Source organism: Cervus canadensis, chromosome 17, assembly GCF_019320065.1.
Source record: "Cervus canadensis isolate Bull #8, Minnesota chromosome 17, ASM1932006v1, whole genome shotgun sequence".
NCBI lineage: Eukaryota > Metazoa > Chordata > Mammalia > Artiodactyla > Cervidae > Cervus > Cervus canadensis.
In genome coordinates, this window is record NC_057402.1 from 63,778,486 (window position 1) to 63,796,645 (window position 18,160).

The window sequence follows — 18,160 nt, forward strand, 5'->3', positions numbered from 1 at the left end:
ATGCTTATGACATAATTGCTTGTTTTAGGAAGGAATAGTGTTCCAAGCTCAAAGCATGATATTTCAAACACCTTACGTACATTTTATCTATATTCATCTATCAATCGAGAGAGAGAGACAGAGACAGAGACTGATTTGATGGGACTAACATTTAGAAACTGGTATCTCACTCATTCATTTTTAGTATAGTGAATGCTTGAAAATGAATTTAAAAGTATTTAAACGTATATGAATTTAAACATATACAAATGTGTACAAGCCTTCTGCTTGTACATGGAATCCCTCAAGTACATAAGGATAGGGTCGAGAGTGAAAGGTCTGTATCCCTGTCACATCTTTCTAAACTCTCTCCTAATTCCCCAGGCCAAAACTGCAAGTCAGGAAGACTGGGTTAAGTCATGTTCCCCATATTTCTTTAAGAATGTACAGAATGATGCATGTTGTAAAAGTATTTCTATCAAGAAAAATTAGACTCACAGTAAAACTCAAGAGGTAAACTTCAAAGACGTAACTAGGAAAATTCACCTAACGTGGAACACTTCATTGTTCCACAGTGGATAAATGTAGTTAAACTTTTACATGGTGCTAGGCTAGAAACAGGTCACCAACAAATACGTGCAGAATTAGAAAAGCAGCAATGACTGGACTACAAATTAGAAGACCTGAGTCTTGCTCTAACTGGCCATAAAAATGACTTGAGACCCATCTATTAACCTCTCCTAAGCTTACTTACCTCAAGACAAACTGCCTAAATTATCTACAAAGCTCCATCTAGCTTTGAAATTCTGTGATTCAACAGAATAAATTATAGGTCAACATTCATTTTCCAAGCTATTTCAAATAGTCTGTTTACTATTTGACAAGGATCTACTGACAACCAACCAGTAACACTGAGAGGAAAAAATACTTAAATCTGAAGATTCAATAGGAAAAACAACTTTGATATAAAGAGATGGGAATACCAGACCACCTTACCTGCCTCCTGAGAAATCTGTATGCAGGTCAAGAAGCAACAGTTAGAACTGGACATAGCACAACAAACTGGTTTCAAATAGGAAAAGGAGTACGTCAAGGCTGTATATTGTCACCGTGCTTATTTAACTTATATGTAGAGTAAATCACAAGAAACGCTGGGCTGGATGAAGTACAAGCAGGAATCAAGAGTGCCAGGAGAAATATGAATAACCTCAGATATGCAGGTGACAACACTTATGGCAGAAAGCAAACAAGAACTAAAGAGCCTCTTGATAAAAGTGAAAGAGAAGAGTGGAAAAGTTGGCTTAAAACTCAACATTCAGAAAACTAAGATCATGGCATCTGGTCCCATCACTTCATGGCAAATAAATGGGGAAAAAATGGAAATAGTGACAGATTTTATTTTTGGGGGCTCCAAAATCACTGCATGGTGCTGCAGCCATGAAATTAAAAGAGGCTTGCTCCTTGGAAGAAAAGCTATGACCAACCTAGACAGCATATTAAAAAGCAGAGACATTACTTTACCAGCAAATGTCCATCTAGTCAAAGCTATGGTTTTTCCAGTAGTCATGTATGGATGTGAGAGTTGGACCATAAAAAAAGCTGAGCGCAGAAGAATTGATGCTTTTGAACTGCAGTGTTGGAGAAGACTCTTGAGAGTCCCTTGGACTGCAAGGAGATCCAACCTGTCCATCCTAAAGGAAATCAGTCCTGAATGTTCATTGGAAAGACTGATGCTGAAGCTGAAACTCCAGTATTTTGGCCACCTGATGCGAAGAACCAACTCATTTAAAAAGACCCTGATGCTGGGAAAGATTGAAGGCGGGAGGAGAAGGGGATGACAGAGGATGAGATGGTTGGATGGCATCACCAACTTGATGGACAAGAGTTTGAGTAGGTTCTGGGAGTTGGTGATGGACAGGGAAGCCTGACGTGCTGCAGTTCACGGGGTCGCAAAGAGTTGGACACAACTGAATGACTCAACTGATAACAAAACTCACACTTTTCAGGCACAGGTGTGTTAACTGAGACAGTTACTGGTACATTTGTAATGAATGTTTTGCAGGACTATAGCATACATTATACATAAGCATTAAAACATAGACAGAGCTGTTTCCATGCATTCAGGTTTAGAAATAACTAAGATGTTTCAGTACAGTGCTAACTCGAGAACAGAGCATTCATGGTGATTATGGAGGCTGTGGAAGATGCAAGGGTCTGACAAATCAGGGGGAAACAGAAGTCCTTTGCAGGAATTCAAAATGACACCATCAAACAAAAACAAAAGCATTCCCTCTCCCTACTTCTTCTGGCACATCTGATTGCATGGTGCTCATTTTTACCATCTCTCTAATTTGTTGGTTTTCCCTTCAAGGTGTTTTGATGATCATTTGATCTAGGTCCTACTCTTACCAAATTCAAAGCAAGTAGAGCATGTAGCTGGATGACTTCTCAGTCATCAACACTTTTTACCCTCAACCCAGCCACCAGCTTCAAGGAGCATAAATGCAAGCATCACCATCACTGTAAATCAAAATGTTTAGACTCACTGATTAATAAATCTGAGAGCTGGGAAAGATCTTAGTAACACTAAATTCCAACAAACTCATTTTCATGTTTAATTATAAAAATCATAAATATCTACTGAAAAGAATATAAACCAAACTCAGTAGTAGAACCTTTTCCTTTTACTATAAACACTTAAGCGTACGGCTCTGTTTATCAGAGCGCCTATCCCAACTCTTATGGCCTCCCTCTTCCACAGCTATCATCTCTATTAAGTTTGATGTATTCTTTTTTATGCCCCGGTTTACTTCTCTATAAAGCAGGAATAATAGTGCCTACCTCATATTATTATCTTGCAGATTAATTAGATTAACACACATAAATTACTTAAAACTGTGCTTGGCACTTAGTAATACCTCAAACAAGGGTAGCTGCTATCTGATTTTAACCCAGCCCATATGCACAAACACAGGTTTTCACAATTTTTCATCATATACAATGTTGTGAGGAGTATCCTTGTTCACTTGGCTGTTTTTTCTGTTGGGTAAAGAAAATTAGAGATACCAAGCGAACATTTCATGAAAAGATGGGCTCAATAAACGACAGAAATGGTAGGGACCTAACAGAAGCAGAAGATATTAAAAAGAGGTGGCAAGAATACACAGAAGAACTGTACAAAAAAGATCTTCATGACCCAGATAATCACGATGGTGTCATCACTCACCTAGAGCCAGATATCCTGGAATGTGAAGTCAAGTGGAATTAGATGCCTTAGAAAGCATCACTATGAACAAAGCTAGTGGAGGTGATGGAATTCCAGTTGAGCTATTTCAAATCCTAAAAGATGATGCTGTGAAAGCGCTGCACTCAATACGCCAGGAAGTTTGGAAAACTCAGCAGTGGCCACAGGACTGGAAAAGGTCAGTTTTCATTCCAATCCCAAAAAAAGACAATGCTAAAGAATGCTCAAACTACCACACAATTGCACTCATCTCACACGCTAGCAAAGTAATGCTCAAAATTCTCCAAGCCAGGCTTCAGCAATACGTGAACCGAGAACTTCCAGATGTTCACGCTGGTTTTAGAAAAGACAGAGGAACCAGAGATCAAATCGCTAACATCTGCTGGATCATTGAAAAAGCAAGAGAGTTCCAGAAAAACATCTACTTCTGCTTTACTGACTATGGCAAAGCCTTTCATTGTGTGGATCACAATAAACTCTGGAAAATTCTGAAAGAGATGGGAATACCAGACCACCTGACCTGCCTCCTGAGAAATCTGTATGCAGGTCACGAAGCAAAAGTCAGAACTGGACATGAAACAACAGACTGATTCCAGATAGGAAAAGGAGTACATCAAGGCTTTATATTGTCACCCTGCTTATTATATGCAGAGTACATCATGAGAAATGCTGGACTGGATGAAGCCCAAGATGGAATCAAGATTGCCAGGAGAAATATCAATAACCTCAGATATGCAGATGACACCACCCTTATGGCAGAAAGTGAAGAACTAAAGAGCCTCTTTGTGAAAGTGAAAGAGAAGAGTGAAAAAGTTGGCTTTAAAGGTCAACATTCAGAAAGCTAAGATCATAGCATCCAGTCCCAACATTACATGGCAAATAAATGGGGAAACAGTGGCTGACTTTATTTTGGGGGGCTCCAAAATCACTGCAGATGGTGACTGCAGCCATGAAATTAAAAGACGCTTGCTCCTTGGAAGAAAAGTTATGACCAACCTAGACAGCATATTAAAAAGTAGAGACGTTACTTTGCCGACAAAGGTCTGTCTAGTCAAGGCTATTGTTTTTCCAGTAGTCATGTGTGGAAGTGAGAGTTGGACTATAAAGAAAGCTGAGCGTGGAAGAATTTATGCTTTTGAACTGTGGTGTTGGAGAAGACTCTTGCGAGTCCCTTGGACTGCAAGGACATCCCACCTGTCCATCCTAAAGGAGATCAGTCCTGAATATTCATTGGAAAGACTGATACTGAAGCTGAAACTCCAGTACTTTGGCCACCTGATGCGAAGAACTAACTCCTTGGAAAAGACCCTGATGCTGGGAAAGACTGAAGGCAGGAGGAGAAGGGACGACAGAGGATGAGATGGTTGGATGGCATCACCGACTCAATGGACAAGAGTTTGGGTAAACTCCGGGAGTTGGTGATGGACAGGGAGGTCTGGAGTGCTGCAGTCCATGGAGTCGCAAAGAGTCAGACACGACTGAGCAACTAAACTGAACTGAAATTCTTACAAATCAAAATGCTAGTTCAAACATTTGTGCATATAAAATTCTGCTAGATATGGTCCAACCACAAACCAAAAACAGTGAGTCAATTTCCACTCCCTCAAATAATTTGTGAGAGCATCTGCTCCCTATTGTCTTCAACACACATGGAGTTGATAATCTTCAATATCAGGTATTAATCTCTTTCAATCAACTAGGAAAGAATGATCAATGTTTTACCACTTTTGCTGCTGAAAGTTAAATATCGTTTTATGTTTTGACTCTCTGTATTTTTTTTTATGATTTGCCTGATCATATTTGATGGGGGTAGGCCAGGAACGTTTTCTCCTGAGCCAGTAGCAAAAAAATACATCTGCACCTTACTCTGCCACTCCAATTCAGGATAATGATGGATATACCCCTTCTTCCCTTCAAGCTCAGAAGGGTATAATTTTTAAGTTTTTTTTCTGTTGCACAGATTAACTGCTTAATCAGGATCCATCTACTTTTATTGCTCTTCAGTTCAGTTCAGTTCAGTCACTCAGTCTGTGTCTGACTCTTTGCGACCCCATGAACTGCAGCACGCCAAACCACCCTATTTCATCCAAAATTTACATGCCTATTTTCTATCCATTCATATTTGTAAATAAAATTGGCAACACAGGAGAGCTCCATCAGTTATTTGGGGAGGTCACTCTTCCACATCCCTAGGACGGCCTTCTACCTACTGCACTCATTAAGAGAAACTGGCAGATCCATTGAATAATTTTGTTTCCAGGTTGAGTTCTTTTCCTCCATGCAAGTCACTTGCCTCCTTTCATTTAAAAGAAGGAACTAAGATCCAAAGAGATGAAGCACATAAGACCTGGGTCTATGACTTCCTAGTACTAAGTTCTGTTACCAAACAATGAAAATCCTCTCTTCCTGGGACTGCAGACCTCAAATGCTTCCACTGCTGATTCCTGCTCCCACACTATATTCCTTCTCTCACTCTTACAAAGACCCCAGCTACTTGGTGGGGAGGAAGGGCAGGGACTGGGGTGCAAGGGGACAAGGTAGGCTCTACCCCAGCCCCCTTCAGCCTGCACACTCATAACCTGTGATCATCTGAAACTTCTCCGTGACTAATGTCTCTCTCCATGACCAGACATCCATCTGGAAGGCCTTCTCAATCATGTCCAGTATAAGTCGGGATCCTTTGGACCCATTTCATTTTCCCTATTCACTCACTCCTTTTGTTCTGTGCCTCCAATTCAGCTTAGACTCCATGTCCCAACATTTTAATCACTCTTGCCAAAATCCTAAACCTCCTTAGTCCCTCTGTACCTGGAAAAACCTAAGCCTGCATAAATGCAACATCCCAAATTCTTTATACCTCAGACAGCTAAGAACTGCAGGAAAAAACTCCCTAAACAAGCAGATGGTTCCACCATAAGCCTAGCCATCAACTGCTTGCTGAATAATCCCAACAGTTCTATCACCTTTCTCAAAACAAACTGCCGTGACTCTTCATAACAATAATTTCAAACCTGCTCTCTCCACAGATCTTCAGTACCCAAGCGGTGGTCATCAGACAAAAACTGTCTCCCCCCCAGTCTGTATCTTCCTGTGTACCCATCCTTCTTTTCTCTTGTTAAAGGAGGAAGGGATACTATTTCAGTCATTCCCTCCCTCCCTCCAAGTGTACTCTGGGGCCCGTCCTTTCCTACCTTCTTAGGAATCTTGAACTTTCAATTATTTCCTATTTCTGTATCTTCAACTCCTCTCTAATGAAGATTTCCCATCAGCATTTACACAGGCTCAACTCATTCATCTAAGAAAAGAGAAGAGGGGTAAGTAAAGAGGAAAGAAAATAAAAAAGGAGAAGGAAAAAGTGTCCTTTGTCAAGACCCTCCAGCTATGCCTGCTTTTTCAAATCAAAACCAAATTTTTAGACCCACAGTTCCAAAAAAACATCTATTTCTGCTTTATTGACTATGCGAAAGCCTTCGACTGTGTGGATCACAATAAACTGTGGAAAATTCTGAAAGAGATGGGAATACCAGACCACCTGACCTGCCTCTTGAGAAACCTATATGCAGGTCAGGAAGCAACAGTCAGAACTGGACATGGAACAACAGACTGGTTCCAAATAGGAAAAGGAGTACGTCAAGGCTGTATATTGTCACCCTGCTTATTTAACTTATATGCAGAGTACATCATGAGAAACGCTGGGCTGGAAGAAGCACAAGGTGGAATCAAGATTGCCAGGAGAAATATTAATAACCTCAGATATGCAGATGACACCACCCTCACGGTAGAGAGTGAAGAGGAACTAAAAAGTCTCTTGATGAAAGTGAAAGAGGAGAGTGAAAAAGTTGGCTTAAAGCTCAACATTCAGAAAACTAAGATCATGGCATCTGGTCCCATCACCTCATGGGAAATAGATGGGGAGACAGTGGAAACAGTGTCAGACTTCATTTTTGGGGCTCCAAAATCTCTGTAGATGGTGCCTGCAGCCATGAAATTAAAAGACGCTTACTCCTTGGAAGGAAAGTTATGACCAACCTGGATAGCATATTAAAAAGCAGAGACATTACTTGCCAACAAAGGTCTGTCTGGTCAAGGCTATAGTTTTTCCAGTGGTCATGTATGGATGTGAGAGTTGGACTGTGAAGAAAGCTGAGCACCAAAAAACTGATGCTTTTGAACTGTGGTGTTGGAGAAGACTCTTGAGAGTCCCTTGGACTGCAAGGAGATCCAACCAGTCCATCCTAAAGGAGATCAGTCCTGGGTGTTCATTGGAAGGACTGATGCTGAAGCTGAAACTCCAGTACTTTGGCCACCTCATGAGAAGAGCTGACTCATTGGAAAAGACCCTGATGCTGGGAGGGATTGGGGGCAGGAGGAGAAGGGGACAACAGAGGATGAGATGGCTGGATGGCATCACCGACTCGATGGACATGGGTTTGAGTAAACTCCGGGAGTTGGTGATGGACAGGGAGGCCTGGCGTGTGCGATTCATGGGGTCACAAAGAGTCGGACACGACTGAGCGACTGAACCGAACTGAACTGCACCTTGTTATCTGGTTTTTCATCTCCTTCTCACCAACTCAAACTTGCATTCCACTCTCCAGAGCTCCTAACACAGTCCCTGTCACAGTCACCATCATTTTTTGTCACTAAAGTTTTGGACAAACATTGATCCTAATCTTCTGCCATTTAATCTCAGTTAATATTTTTTTCTTCAGCTTGGGATGTCAAGAAACAAAAATCCATGAGAGTAAGAATCTGTTCCATGAGGTACTGATTGTCAGCGCCTTGAAGAGTACTGGATACACAGTAAGTACTCAATAAATACATGGTGAATGAATAAGTGATAGTTTGCCTCCTAAGTTCCTGTCAAAGTCATTCTTCAGGATCAATGCAAGTAGCACCTTCCTTAAAAAATCTTTTACAATCCTGATACATAGAATTAGATGATGTGTCCTACATATGTTAGGCAGTAGGCCAGGCACTGGGGATAATGAATTTAAGACAGAGTCCCTGGATAAAAGATTCTCAATCTGGAATTCATATACTTGTACTATAGTCCTTAACACTATTCTACTTTATATTCATTTATTTATTCATCTAACAACTATGTGGATGCCTATCCTACGACAAACACAGAACCTGTATCTCCTCTTAATGTCAAACTACCACAAAGATCAGAGACTTAATAATTCTTGAATTGCATTTAAAATAATGACAGAAAAATTCTTCAAAGCATTTTCTAAGATAAATGTTAGGAACCAAAATCACAAAGCTTTCTAATCACTTCTTATTTGCCTATTAATTATATAACAGTATTCCTATATAAATTAACTCATATTAAAAAAGTTTTATGATTTTTCAGATATACAAATAAATGGTAATACTGTACAATGAAATACTGCTAAAAACTACTTTAAAATGTAAAATATGCCTATCCTTTGATCCAGCAATCTTGCTTTTAAGACTTGATCCTAAATACAAGGATGTATGTATATTTTTTGGCCTAGAAGTTAGCGGAATAAGAATGAAGTGAAGAGAGAAATCTGCAGAGAAGTATGTATAGTATGATTCCCTTTTGTTTTTTAAAAATGCAAAAAAATACAGAGTACATAATGACATAAACAGAAGCAAAGCAGTGGGTGGACACAATCCAACTGTTAATACTGGTTATTCCAAAGCACAGAACTGGATGAACAGAAAGAGAAGCAATTCCTTTCCATGTCTTCCTCCATGTTGGCTGCTACAGGGCATGTATCATTTTCATAGGTAATATATGAAGCTATTCTTTTGTATATAAAAAAAGTTTATTCTTTCTCACTGTCATTCAATTGTAATATGGGCACTCCCCAAGTTCTGAGCATTTGACACACAATCATCCTACAAATATAAACCACGGTGTGATACAGAACAACTAAATGGAAAAAGGAAGGACAGAAGTCAGGCCTCAGTGACTCCTCTTCTCACCAAGAAGCTTTCATATAAGGAGGGGAAATGGGGAGTGCTGAGGACAGGACATTTAAACACAATAAAACAATGTTAATAAAAAATAACAAAACAATGTGGAAATGGAAATGACGGGCAGGTTCCCAAGCTTCCTTAACAAAGAAAAAAAAAAGCCAATTAATTTTTAATGTGTTTGAGATACTGTATGATTCCAATAATGCTTTTTCTTTTGAACACTACTACAGTTGTAAGTAAAATTTCACATACTACATGTTATTTCTATAGGAAATATACCTTATCAATAACACCAGCAAATATTCCAAAAGCCTGAACTCACTAGTTTGGAGCACATAAGGGCAAGTACTGTTCCATCTGCTTTCAAAACCTGTGCAGGAAGCCATTCTCAGACTATATTGGATAAATAAGCTGTCTTATGCTCAGCATAGTCAGGGAATGGCATGGTTGCTACCATTCTCACATACTGATATCTGTATGGCACTTCACAGTTGAAAAAGCTCTTTGATACACATGAATCAAATGTTCCAGCTAAGAGAAACCATTAAAATAAAATACATACACCTATCATTATAAACATATGCAACAATTTAATCTTCAACAAACAAGGTGGCAAATAATGAACTTGAAATGTATGTTTGGAAGCCATTATATCAGTTAAAATTACATAGTAGATATTTAAATTTTTCATAAACAGAAAAATTCAGGCAAGGAATGGCCACAAATCCAGAAGTTTATTGTTAGTTTTATAAGCAAAGGTCAATTATTTCTACTGCTGTAGACTATGACTGTTTGAGACGTAATACACTCACAACCTTTTATTTGTACATTAACAACAAACATAAGAACACCTGGGCTATAATTCTTGACAAATTATTTCTTATACCACTCCTTCTCTACAGGGGGTAAAAAAACACTACATAAATATGGTTTCACTTTATGGAATGATGATCTTGCAAAAACTATTAATATGATTTTATATAGATTATTAAGGTTTGAAAAGTGAAAAATTTAATTTGAAAAAATCTAACTAGGCATGCAAAATAGCATATACATCAATACATGTGTGTGCTAAGTTGCTACAGTCATGTCCAACTCTTTGCAATCCCATGGGATTCTCGAGGCAAGAATACTTGAGTGGGTTGCCATGCCCTCCTCCAGGGGATCTTCCTGACCCAGGGATTGAACCTGCATCACATATGTCTCCTGCACTGGCAAGCAGTTTCTTTACTACTAGTGCCACTTGGGAAGCCCCACACACCAATATGCCAAAGACTAAAAATGAAAGATATATTTACATTTACTTTCAGACACAGCAAAAATAAGCAAAATTTATAATGCTTTCTACACACTGTAGGTATTTTACACAGATTAAATAAAACTTTTCCAGAAAAACACTCCATATATATGAAGCCAGTAAGGTATATTTTCAGATATTCAGATACTTTAAGGGAAGGGAAGGAAGAATGGGTCCATTCACAAAGAAACAACAAGACTTCATAAATCATCTAATATGAATAAGAACTAGAATTCAACGTGAAAAACTTAAATGAGGTTCAATGATAATCAGAAAAGTCCACATAAAGCAAATTCATTTAAAACAGAGACCAAATATCATGGTAAATAGTGGGAATAAAAAGTTTGACAGAGACATTCTCTTGAAAAATATTTTAGTTTTTTTAATATCATAAAATGTTGGCTTTTGTGGCAAAAATTTCCCCAATAAATTAGATGATAGCTCAAAGTCATTTGATTTTCACAGTGCAATCATGGAGATTCTTTGGTTTTGGAGTTTTTCAAAATACTCAAAACATATCAAGCCTCCTCTAATGCTAATTTTCATATTTTATATTTTGTGTGTGCTAAGTTGCTACACATGCTAAATATGAAAGTAAAATTTTCATATTTATTTCAAATCATTATCTTTTTAAACACCTCTAAATCAGAGTCATCCTTGTTGGCCTTCCTCTTCTTTACTTTTTAACTGGTCTGTTGGATACTGTAACATCCATAGTCATCTAGAAATCTTAACACACAAAGAAAGCACAGGCCCGGAGAGACACACAGACTAATTTCAGAGGGGTTTCTGAATGGGGACTGATTTATTTTAATTTTATTGTAGTATAGTTCACTCACAATGTTGCATTAGTTTCAGGTATAGCAAAGTGATCTGGCTGTGCACACATATATATTCATTCTTCTTCAGATTCTTTTCTCAGATAGGTTTTCACAGAATATTGAGTAGAGTTCCCTGTGCTATATAGTAAGTCCTAGTTGGTTATCTCTCTTATATGTAGTAGCCTGTGGGACTCAGTGGTATATTAGTGAATATCTTGCTTTCCTATACGACTCCTGCAACTTTGTAACTGCACGAATTGGATAGTGAATTTCCACCTAAGGAGAACCCACTGTATATGTACTTTTATCACATGTTTATACAATAAGAGGGGATATACATCTTGGCTCTGGATATCTTAAGAAACATAAAACATATCTTGATCAGGACTACATTATAAATAACTTTTAAAAAATGTAATGTAATACTGTACCAAGGTTGTAAGGGAGTTCCTTTTCATGTAGAGTCTCTCCAAGTACTGTAGTCCCTCATCTTTCAGTAACTCCAACGGGAAATGCTGCAGATTCCTGTAATTTAAGAACAAATTCTTGTGCTTTTCCAGCCTTGCCACAGAGATCGTCTTACAAAGTTCGGATGCCATGGCTGAACATATTCCATCAGGCACGCTGCAGTACTACATCTTGTCAAAATTGGTCCATTTCTAAAGAGAACAAAAAAACCTGAAAATTATAATACTGGTAACAAAAGCTGCCAGTTAGCATATATAGCTATTTGCAGACATTAAAAAGAGAGTTATACATCAATTCCTACATTTTCATTTCATAGCAACTAAATTTTCATACATATTTAAAAGATTAAAATGAATAACTATTTAATTTTAAAAAGTACTCTATTTAAACAATATTTACTACTTAGTAGAATAGTCCTATTTGAAAAAATAGTTCTTGAAATTGAGATAGGAATCCCTATCTAAGAGAACAGAGACCAGTTTCATAACACATAACTGAAGAAAGAGCTTAAAAATCAGACACAGCAAAGCCATTTCCTTCCCTCCTACCTCATTTTGTCTTTAACTTAAAATATTTTTAAAATACTTAAATCTATATAAACTATGACTAGATCATTTACAGCTTCATTTTCTGCACTTCTTACTATCTAAATACTGTTCTATATTGTAATATTTTCTTTCTTTTCTCCTCATCCTCTTTTCTTTCTTCTTAGCTTTGCAGATTATCAGAAGTAGCAAAGAAACAGGCCTGGGAACATAGTTTTACTTTATTATTTCAATGAAAGAAGAAATACTGCCCTAGGAAATAAGAATTCTGTACTTTTCTATTACAACCTCTCTGGGCTTCAGCTGCCTAACATATAAAATGGAGACAGCAATTTATTGGTAAGGGCCAGAACCCAGAACAGATTAAATTCCCTTCTAGCTCTAAACTGACATGGGTAGGAAGAGAAATAAGATTTGCCATCTTATCAATTAGACACAGGGCAGAAACAAACTTCACAATCACCACAAAAAGAAACAAGCTCAGAGCTACAATAATCTACCCAAGGTCAAGCAGCTCATAAGGGAATAAAGGATTTTTTTTTTCTTTGGGTGGGGAAGGATGTCCAGACTGAAGTCTTTGCACACACAGACCAACAGGATTCTACAAGATACTAAGGAAATGCTAAAACACTAAAAACAAGTTGAGCTTTGTTCAAAGATTCTGCTCTCGTTTACTTACCCTTCCTCAAACTCTCCAAAGGAAAACACCTTTCAAAGAAAATGTTTTTTCTTAAGAAAAATTTTCACTGAGAATTGACACCAAATTAGCACAAACGTAGTAACATAAGCTTTCAATAAGCAGTGTTTTGTAACTTTTTGTTTATATTCTATTATTTCCAAACTCTAATTCCTAATAGGAAAGTACCTGCTATTTTATATAAAAGGGAAGAGAATATGGAGTACTCAATAATCTCCCCAATGGAGCATGAGAGTCCAATACCTTCCCATTTTTATACTAGCTACTCACTTACCTATTTTTATGAGACATATTACATGACTCTAAACAAGATAATCTCTCCACATCTTAATTCTCTCCCTATGAAGCAAGGAGAATGAGGCTAGAAAAAACGTTGATGATTGTTATTTGGAAAGGGAAGTTTTCTGGGTAATTATTCACTTAAATGGTAAACTGGAAGCAGTTTAGCTGTCTCAGAAAAACCTCAAACTTAACACATTCAAATAAGAGTTTTTTTTATTTTCATCACCTATCCAATTCTCTCCCAGTTGTTCCAAACACCAGGAAAGCCTGAAGTCAAGAATGATTCCACCCACCACCTCCAATCCATCACAAGGCCTATGGTTTCCATCTCCAAAATACACCTCAATTCAATCCACATTTCTCCATCTGCCAAAATAGAAAACCAGTCATCTCCTGCCTGGCCATATATTTTACTGGTCTCCCTGTGTTTAGTCATTCTGTAACACATTAATCACTTAGCAGGGAGCTTTTAAAAGAGTAAATCCAATTGTGTCTCCCTCTCTTTCTCAGGTAAACTCACTCCCTAGTCACACGAATTCTTAAGAAAAAAAAAAAAACCCTTCAAAAGTTTATTTAGAAAAATCAAACTTACCAGGTATCGAGGGCTCTTCACAACCTGGTCCCACCCACTCCTTCAGCCTGGCAGCACCCTTCCTAGTTTTTCACCAGTCCTGGGCTTTTCTAGTGCTTCTGAGTTCTGCACTCCTCACATCACTTGCTGCTCTCCTCTGAGCCTTGAAAACACTGTCTCAACACCCTTCAGGTTTCAATGTAAAATCACATCTCCATCCCAAATAAAGTACTCTCTCTTCCTCTTTCTTTGTAGAACTCTCCACTGTTTATTATCTCTATATTTATTGATGTATCTATTATCAATCTAGCCCAGAGACTGTACCATGAGTTCCTGAGGGCAGAGATCCCGCTGTTTTCTTCACATTTGTATACCTGCTTCTAGCGCAAAGCAGGCCCTCAAACAGCTGATGAGCTGCTGAAAGTAGGGCATGTGAGTAACACTGCAAGGTAGACTTTTTTTTCATCTCTGATCTAAGGTCATACTTACATACTTGTAGATACTATAGGCTGAGTGTTTTCTTTGTGCTTTGATGTCTCAATCTTTAAAACTCTGCATTGCGATATGTTATTTAGCCTGTTTTATAGATGAGGAAACTGAGTTTTCTCAGAGAGCAACTCCTCAGAATTCCAACCCAACTGAACGACTTCAAAGCCTGTGCATTGGTCTACACTGTAGCCTTTCATGAACTTCAGCAGGACCCGTGTTTCTTCCTATTACTATTTAAACGGAATTTAAGACCACAAGGCACAGCCCACACTCCTTGATGGTTAGATCCAGTAAGAGAATACAGCATAACCTGATGGCTCTCCTTCTAATCCTGCAGAGATGGTTGGGATTGACTGCTTTAAAAACGTCATTACACTCTGTTAAAATGCAGTTTGGCAGATGAAGTCTACACAAATGAAATCTGAAAGCTGTCAATAATAAATAATGGTAATGGTGTTCCAAATGCATTCATTGGTAGTACAGGATAATTTTCTCACACATACTCCCTTCAGTACCTCTTATCTACAATTAAAAGCAAATGATACACTTAATATTAGCTGTATACAACTGCATCTGCATAAGAGTTTTCTGACAGGTAAACACCAATCCACTCTATTACTGTTTAAAGCAAACAAACCTTTCCACCTTAAGAAAATTCCACACATTTTTAAGCAGGTGTGTTTTAAAGGGAAAGGAGTACCTTCGATTGACTTCCGTACTTAACTCGGTGGAATACCCACTCCAACTTCCTAATACTGGAGATTAGAGGATTAAAATCGTACATTAAAAGCGTTTGTTAAGGTTATTTTCTCAGTACTGAGAAGACTAGAAGAAGTCAGGCAAAACACATGCCATTTTGCCGAGTTAACCAAGCACTCTCGCCGTTAGACTTTGGAAGCAGCGAGACTAGTAGAAAGGATTTCACAGACCCAGTGAAGGGATTCTGCGACCACCTAGGGCTAGGAGGGCCCGGCGGCAGTGGCTACCCGAGGCCCGGGTGGGCCCGCTCGGGCCGGGGTCCACTTGCTGCGGCCCGACGCCTCTGCCAGGCTCGGCCTGCTTGGCCAGGGGCCGGGCCAGAGGGCACTGCTACGTGAGGCACCCGAAGCACCGAAGCACCACACTCACCTCCGCCGGCGGAGCCAGCGCTCCCAAGCTGAGGGGCGCCGGACGGCTAGCCCGGGCTCGGCAGGCGGGGCGGGGCGCCGGCGGCGACTGGGCGGGACGCGAGCGAAAGGGGGCGGGGCGGGGCGGGACCCTCTCTTCAGAGGTTTGGGGGAGGAGCGAGCCCGGGAGAGGAAGCTCGCGATAACACGCCCCTGTGGTCGCAGTCTTACGATAGGTCGAGCGAGATGCTCGTTTTCCAAGCGGCGTGCCTATTGGTCAAAACTGCGGCTTCTCTGCGACTGGCCCCGCCTCCGACTCGGTCCTTGCTTCCGGCTCTGGCCTCAGGGGTTACTGTTGAGAGGGAGTTTAGCGCTCAGTTTTGAGAGGGTGGTTTAGCTGGCTCCGGCCTCAGGGACCGTCAGTAACTTATCAGTTCTTTCGTTCCTACGTTTACTGACGCACTCGTCCTCCTATTCAATACATACGTTGAGAAATTAAGAATAACACCCAGTGTGTACCACGCAACGTTCTAAGATCTGTACACAGGTTATCTCACTTAACTCATGGCAATCCCATGACATAGATACTATTATTATACTCGTTTGACGGATGAAAAACTGAGACCCGGTGGTTTTCTGTAATGTGGCCAAGGTTAGTGATCAAGTAGTAAGCTTCTTAAAGCACAGTATAAAAAGAAGTCACTGCGCGCTGGCAAGTTCGTTCCAAACTTGAGGCAGTAACCTAGTCTCTGCTCTTGAAATACTTGAAGTGTGCTGCGAGAAACGATCGTTAAAAGGACACTAACAACTTAGTAAGTAAAGTACTCTGGCAGTTCCTAGCATGACTGAATAGTCTATCAATAAATATTTAATAATATTCCCGTGTCAGCAGAAAGAGTCATAAAAGGAAGACTCTTTCATGCTGGTAAAAAGGAAAAAAAAAAAGAAAAATCCAAGCATTGTTAGGAAACAGTAAAAAAAAGACTTTTTAAAGTTCCTTGCTTGTTAGTGTGACGTTTCTTCTGAAATGAAGTTTTTAAAAAAACTTCCTCTCAAGAAACTAATGTTATTTATTCTTTGAAAAGCTTGATGCTGATTAAACTACTGGTTCATTGTCAAGCAATCTTGACTATAGATTTATATTGGTTTACTTAGTTACTGTTAGAGATAACCTGCAAAGCAGACTTACATTAAGTAAAAATAAGACCTATGGCAAAATAACTTCTGAACTGACACAAAAGTAGCCATGTGATTCTTTGTATTAGTATATTATCCTATGTGTGCCCTGCTCACTGGTGTCGAACTCTGCCACCCCACCCACTATAGCCGGCCAGGCTCCTCTGTCCATGGAATTTTCCAGGCAAGAATACTGGAGTGTGTTGCCATTTCCCCACATAGTGATCGAACCTGCGTTTTCAGAATCGCAGGCAGATCTTTACCACTGGGCCACCTCGGAAGCCCATATTATCCTATGGACACTCTTAAAAGTTGTCTGAATTTGTCAAGTGCCAGTTTCACATTTTGCCTCACTCAAAGCAAGGGGGGCGAGAGGAATCCTCTAATCCAAACCAGTAATTTGGCAGTCTTTGGTAAACTTTAACATCAACGGGCAGTGATACCACTTTAAGAAAATTCCAAGGAAAAGACCAACCCCCGTTTTAAAATTCCTACCTCTGGCTCCCAAGGATTGGTTTGCAAACTTAGACAAAATACTCTTCTCCACTCCCTATTGGTGCATAATCTATCATTCATTCTCCCTGGAATTTAGTGTGGTACCAGGTCGCTTTACGGGAAAAGACTGCTCCAATTTAGCCTGGAATTGCCCAACTTTAGATTTTTATCATGGTGCTCAATCTGTAAAAAGAATCACCAAACTGATAAAACCAGTACAGCGTGGATCAAACTGGTAAATCAGGCTGCGGAGACAACTGTGTAATTCGATCGAAAAAGAAACGGACAACTCTCAAGCACACAGGGTAATTGACAAAGGATTTTACGACACTGAGAGATGTGAGAGTTAAACTTTTCTGATTTTTTCCTTTTGCTAGTTTTAAAGGCGTAGATATCAAAGGAAAAGCAAATAAACTGCTGGCATAATGCAGGAATGGCAGGAGGAAAGTTTTTCAGAGGGTGTTTTTCTTTTATAAAGAACATTATTCGCAGATTAGCAATGGATTTTGGAATGGTAAAGGGAACAAGGTAATAAAATTTACTAAAGATTATTTTATACTCCAAGAATCTGTGGTTTATTATTGCATTAATAGAGATTTAGAGGAACACTTAATAATGTTATTGTAATTATTAGAGGAAATAGATATTTTTGTTTGTATATTGTCATACCTAGCATAATAGGCAATCCAGCTGTTAAAAGATATCATCTTTGGACCCAAGTTTTATGTATAAATGTAGATTTGGAGATCTAGGGATAAATCTGCTAATGACAAGGGAAAACATAATTTTGGTATATGAAATAGAATCAGAAGGTGATGAATGTAAGGATAAATTCTCAAAAACCAAGTCCAGCATTTATATTTTCAAGAATGATATTTTCACTAAAACTAAAATATAAATTCTGGAAATACTGATAAATGAGGATGATGTATATTAAAGCTTAATTTGGAATAGCAGCATTTAAAAAAAATCCAGCCCAATGTAAAATTCCAAAATATAGAAACTTAATGATTCTTCAAACATTAATTCAGCTAA

General features: G+C 39.0%; 2 protein-coding genes across 9 annotated transcripts in view; one reads left to right on the forward strand and one right to left on the reverse strand.

Moving 5' to 3' along the window:
- Window positions 1-15,585, reverse strand: part of LRRC28 (leucine rich repeat containing 28) — a 198,764-nt gene extending 183,179 nt beyond the window's left edge. For both annotated transcript variants that reach the window (XM_043489722.1, XM_043489721.1), the window contains exons 1-2: window positions 15,477-15,585; window positions 11,728-11,955 (exon numbers count right to left, since the gene is read on the reverse strand). In XM_043489722.1, coding sequence (XP_043345657.1) covers window positions 11,728-11,895 — 168 coding nt within the window. In that variant the 5' untranslated portion in view covers window positions 11,896-11,955; window positions 15,477-15,585. The remainder of the gene's footprint in view (window positions 1-11,727; window positions 11,956-15,476) is intronic.
- Window positions 15,586-16,243: 658 nt separating this feature from the next.
- Window positions 16,244-18,160, forward strand: part of TTC23 (tetratricopeptide repeat domain 23) — a 146,862-nt gene continuing 144,945 nt past the window's right edge. For 2 of the 7 annotated variants that reach the window (XM_043434520.1, XM_043434517.1), the window contains exon 1: window positions 17,218-17,430. The gene's annotated coding sequence lies outside the window, so the exon portion shown is untranslated. The other 5 variants (XM_043434521.1, XM_043434522.1, XM_043434524.1 and 2 more) reach the window with 4 other exon arrangements.